Consider the following 3,600-nt stretch of genomic DNA (forward strand, 5'->3'; position numbering starts at 1 on the left):
ATGGAGGACGCGAAAAAATTCGGAAGAACGCGCAATATTAATTAATCCATAAGGCCAAGTGTTACGTTAATCCGACATTTCATTTATAATTCTATTTGCCATTCAATAATCGTATCATTTTTTTTTTTAAATGAAAATTATACAATTTTAAAAATTTATTTAATATTTTTTTTATCTTTCTTCTTTTATACAAAGTATATAAAAATTCCATTTATATTATGAAACTAAAAATGAATCGTGGAAACATCTTTTGTGCCGTTATTTTGTAAAATAAATTTCTACTATCCAATTATGGAGGGAAGCAGTATTTACTTTAGAAGGATGCAAATTCGTAACAAATTTATATAAATTTTTAGATATTAACATTTTAAAGAGCTTCATAATTAGTTACTATTATTTTTATTGTATCTACTAAGTTTTGTTCAAAGGCAATGTTTGAATGCTTTTTTTTTAATATTTTTAGCAAAATATTATGTTACTCTTAGCATCAAAGTAAGTAAGTATAAATAAGACATAAAATATTAATAACTATTTAAAAATATTAAAAAAATTCATTTTATATTTTTTTATAATTATTGCATTTTTCTATAAATATATTTCTTGGATAGATATTATATTTATTTATATATTTCGCAAAACATTATGAAAAACTATATTAATTATACTTAGAAATATTTTAAAACCAAAAAATCAGATAAATGTTTCATTTTAATAAAATTATTGTTTAAAAAAGTTTTTTTAACAACAATTTATATTTATTACGAACTTACTTAACTTTAAGCACATACTTATTAACGATTAACATTAATATATAAATTTGATTTTCAATTATCGTTACTTGTAAATATTTTGTTTAATATTTCTTCTTTCATATAATTATAAATCATATAAAATTTGAAAAAATTAAACTATAAATATGCAGCATGATAAACCAGATTTTTCTTTAAAATAAGAATTTCTTTTTAAATTTAATTTAATATATTTTTTATATCTTGATATAACAACACATAAATATAACATTACACATTATTCTTATTTCTTGATGCTTAATGAATCAAACTAGATGTTATATTAAGATTAAAAAATAATAAAACAAGCGATTAATTATCGATATATTGCATTGTAATCATAATTCCATGCATCGATATTTTAAATGAATTTTTTATTAATTGATTTTATTAATATTCCGATGATTTATGAACAAAAATATGTTTTTTCGACAGATATTAAATTATGTGCAATCATATGTGTAAAAAATTGCATTATTTTGCCAATTTAATGGCAAAAGGAAATTTCAGCCTCAACGCTGATCCTCGTTTGACACTGATTCGTTTCCTATCTTCGATAGGTAAACGGATAAATTCACCGCTCGTGTATTTACGCGATTCCCTTGATTCCATCATAAACATCTACCCTGTATCGCGTCTCGATCAAAATATAAACGTTACTAATCGCGGCCAATTAGCATTTGACAGTCCCTCTAATTCCGTTTACAAACAGACGATATATTTAAATCATAGCGCAACACATAGGCATCGAAGGATGGAACATATGCTCGTGTACCGGACAAAGAGCGAAGATGAAGGTATAAGGGGGGGCGGAGAAAGATGGAGAATCGAATGACTAAACGCGACTTACCTAGAAGCATCTGTTCCAATTTACGGCGATCAACACGAAATCTTTCCTGCAGCAGGTCATCCGGATTTCCGATGCCAAGCACGGCCGCGATGTCGCACAACTCGTCACGACTTTCGAAGCCAGATTTTCCGGAAATACTAGTCGTCATTGTGCCCTCCGATGTCTCGGACATCGTCTCCATCGCTCTTCTCTCGTTTTGTATCACCTCGTCGGGTCTCATCTTGTCCAAATTCTTCGATCTCGCCTCTCTCCAATTCAAATTCTATCCTAAACAAAATAAGGAACGGAACGGATTTAATTAACTACCAACGCCCAATAACGCGATTCGTAGCCACGATACGCCACGATCAAGGACAATGGTATTTCGAGGGCAGCGAAAAATAAGGAGAATATCATGCATGCAATGTCGACATGTATTTCCTTGAAAAAAAAGAAGAGAAAGAAGAAAAAGAAGAAGAAGAAAGAGAAAAAGAACGGTAATCACACGCGTGTTCATCAACACGCGACGCGTCGATAATGCGAATGTCATATAGTTATTGAACGCGTGTAGCCGAGCACGTCAACCCCCCACGTTTATCTAACTATTTTACGCTTGTCTCGCTTTCTCGCCGACTATCTTTCCAATTATCTAACCCTGATTCCCGAATCGGCGCGTCGTCGTCGTCGTCGTTGTCGTCCCCGTCGTCGTCGTCGTCGTCTTCGTTTTTTCTCTTTTTCCTCCGCNTTCCGTTCGCGTGGGTCGCCGCGACCATCCAGGGCCGACGATTATGGGACGCTTGTTGCCGGCACCGAGCGAGTAAATAGCCAAAAGGATAACGGTGAGTGTAGCGCCACCGGCCGATTTCTCGGAATTCGCGGCGGATTTCGTGGAAGAGGCTCGGCCAATCGACCAATCGGAACGGTAACAGCCCGATGATTCACTCGACTTGTGGTTTTTCTTAACCCCGCCTCCCCTCCGCCGACACGAGGCCGAGGGACCACCTCTGTCATCTACCTTCCCCCTGCCGATCCTCCCCTCTCTCGTTTCCACGACACCTGTTGTGCCAACGAACGCGCTCGGCTGCAAAAAATTGTTTTCGCCAACGCGCGATGTGTCGCGTGTACGTGACTTTGTCAACCTGGCCCGACATCGACAAACACAATTTATGTATCTCTCATACGACTTTCGCGTATTGTATCCTTTGCGTAACCTATCCGGTGGCTTGCACCGGTTCACGGATGGATCACGGTTGGAAGGCCGCGCGACAATCGAAACCGTTACGCTCGATCGAACTTGGCCGCGTATCACGAAAAATGACGACGAGAGATCGATAGGGGATCGATTTTCACTCGGTATCACTCGATTCCACGTTTTCTCCGTCCGGGCTTCCGCTCGCCTCGCGTCAAGAGGAATTCGAAACGTTTACCGGATCATTTTATTCGGGTGAACGAGTTAATAGATCGAGAATCCTGATGAGATCGGAAAATTCTATTCCATTGATCATCCAACGAACTCACGTACACAGGAACGTACTCGGTTTTATTTTCTTTTAGGGGACTTTCGACTCGTTGAAAATCCAAAGCTTGGCCGGCCGAGACAGGACGATGGGACGTTTAACGATTTTATTGCGGAGACGAAGACGACGGAAAGACGATCGCAACGACGAGATGACCAACGAGGAAGCGATGCGACGACGGCACAGTCTTTCACCACCTGCTTCCTACGACCGTTACCTTGATACCGTCGCGATGGACTGGGTCAAAGAGGATCTCGTCTCTGTTGTCGACACCGGTTAATACCGATCCTCGCCGATCAATGCCGATTCATCGTCTATCGTTTGTACCTGCTTTAGAGGACGTCTACCAAAATTTCATCCAGTTTTTCGTTTTCTAATTCGCCAATCAACCCTCATGGAAAAACAACTCAAATATCTTTCATTTCTTTACCTCTTTTGTGTTTTCCTTTATATATATATATATATA

The 3,600-nt window shown here is 37.6% G+C and overlaps 1 protein-coding gene across 4 annotated transcripts in view; it reads right to left on the reverse strand.

Annotated features, from left to right (window-relative positions):
- Positions 1–3,503, reverse strand: part of LOC102672417 (protein bicaudal C homolog 1-B) — a 38,998-nt gene extending 35,495 nt beyond the window's left edge. The window contains exons 1-2 of one of the 4 annotated variants that reach the window (XM_031513480.1): positions 3,352–3,503; positions 1,639–1,905 (exon numbers count right to left, since the gene is read on the reverse strand). In XM_031513480.1, coding sequence (XP_031369340.1) covers positions 1,639–1,858 — 220 coding nt within the window. In that variant the 5' untranslated portion in view covers positions 1,859–1,905; positions 3,352–3,503. Of the gene's footprint in view, positions 1–1,638; positions 1,906–2,271; positions 3,017–3,151 lie in introns of those variants that run through there. The other 3 variants (XM_031513479.1, XM_006621958.2, XM_031513478.1) reach the window with 3 other exon arrangements.
- Positions 3,504–3,600: the final 97 nt, after the last annotated feature.

The sequence above is a fragment of the Apis dorsata genome, unplaced genomic scaffold (genome assembly GCF_000469605.1).
Source record: "Apis dorsata unplaced genomic scaffold, Apis dorsata 1.3 scaffold_651, whole genome shotgun sequence".
Lineage (NCBI taxonomy): Eukaryota > Metazoa > Arthropoda > Insecta > Hymenoptera > Apidae > Apis > Apis dorsata.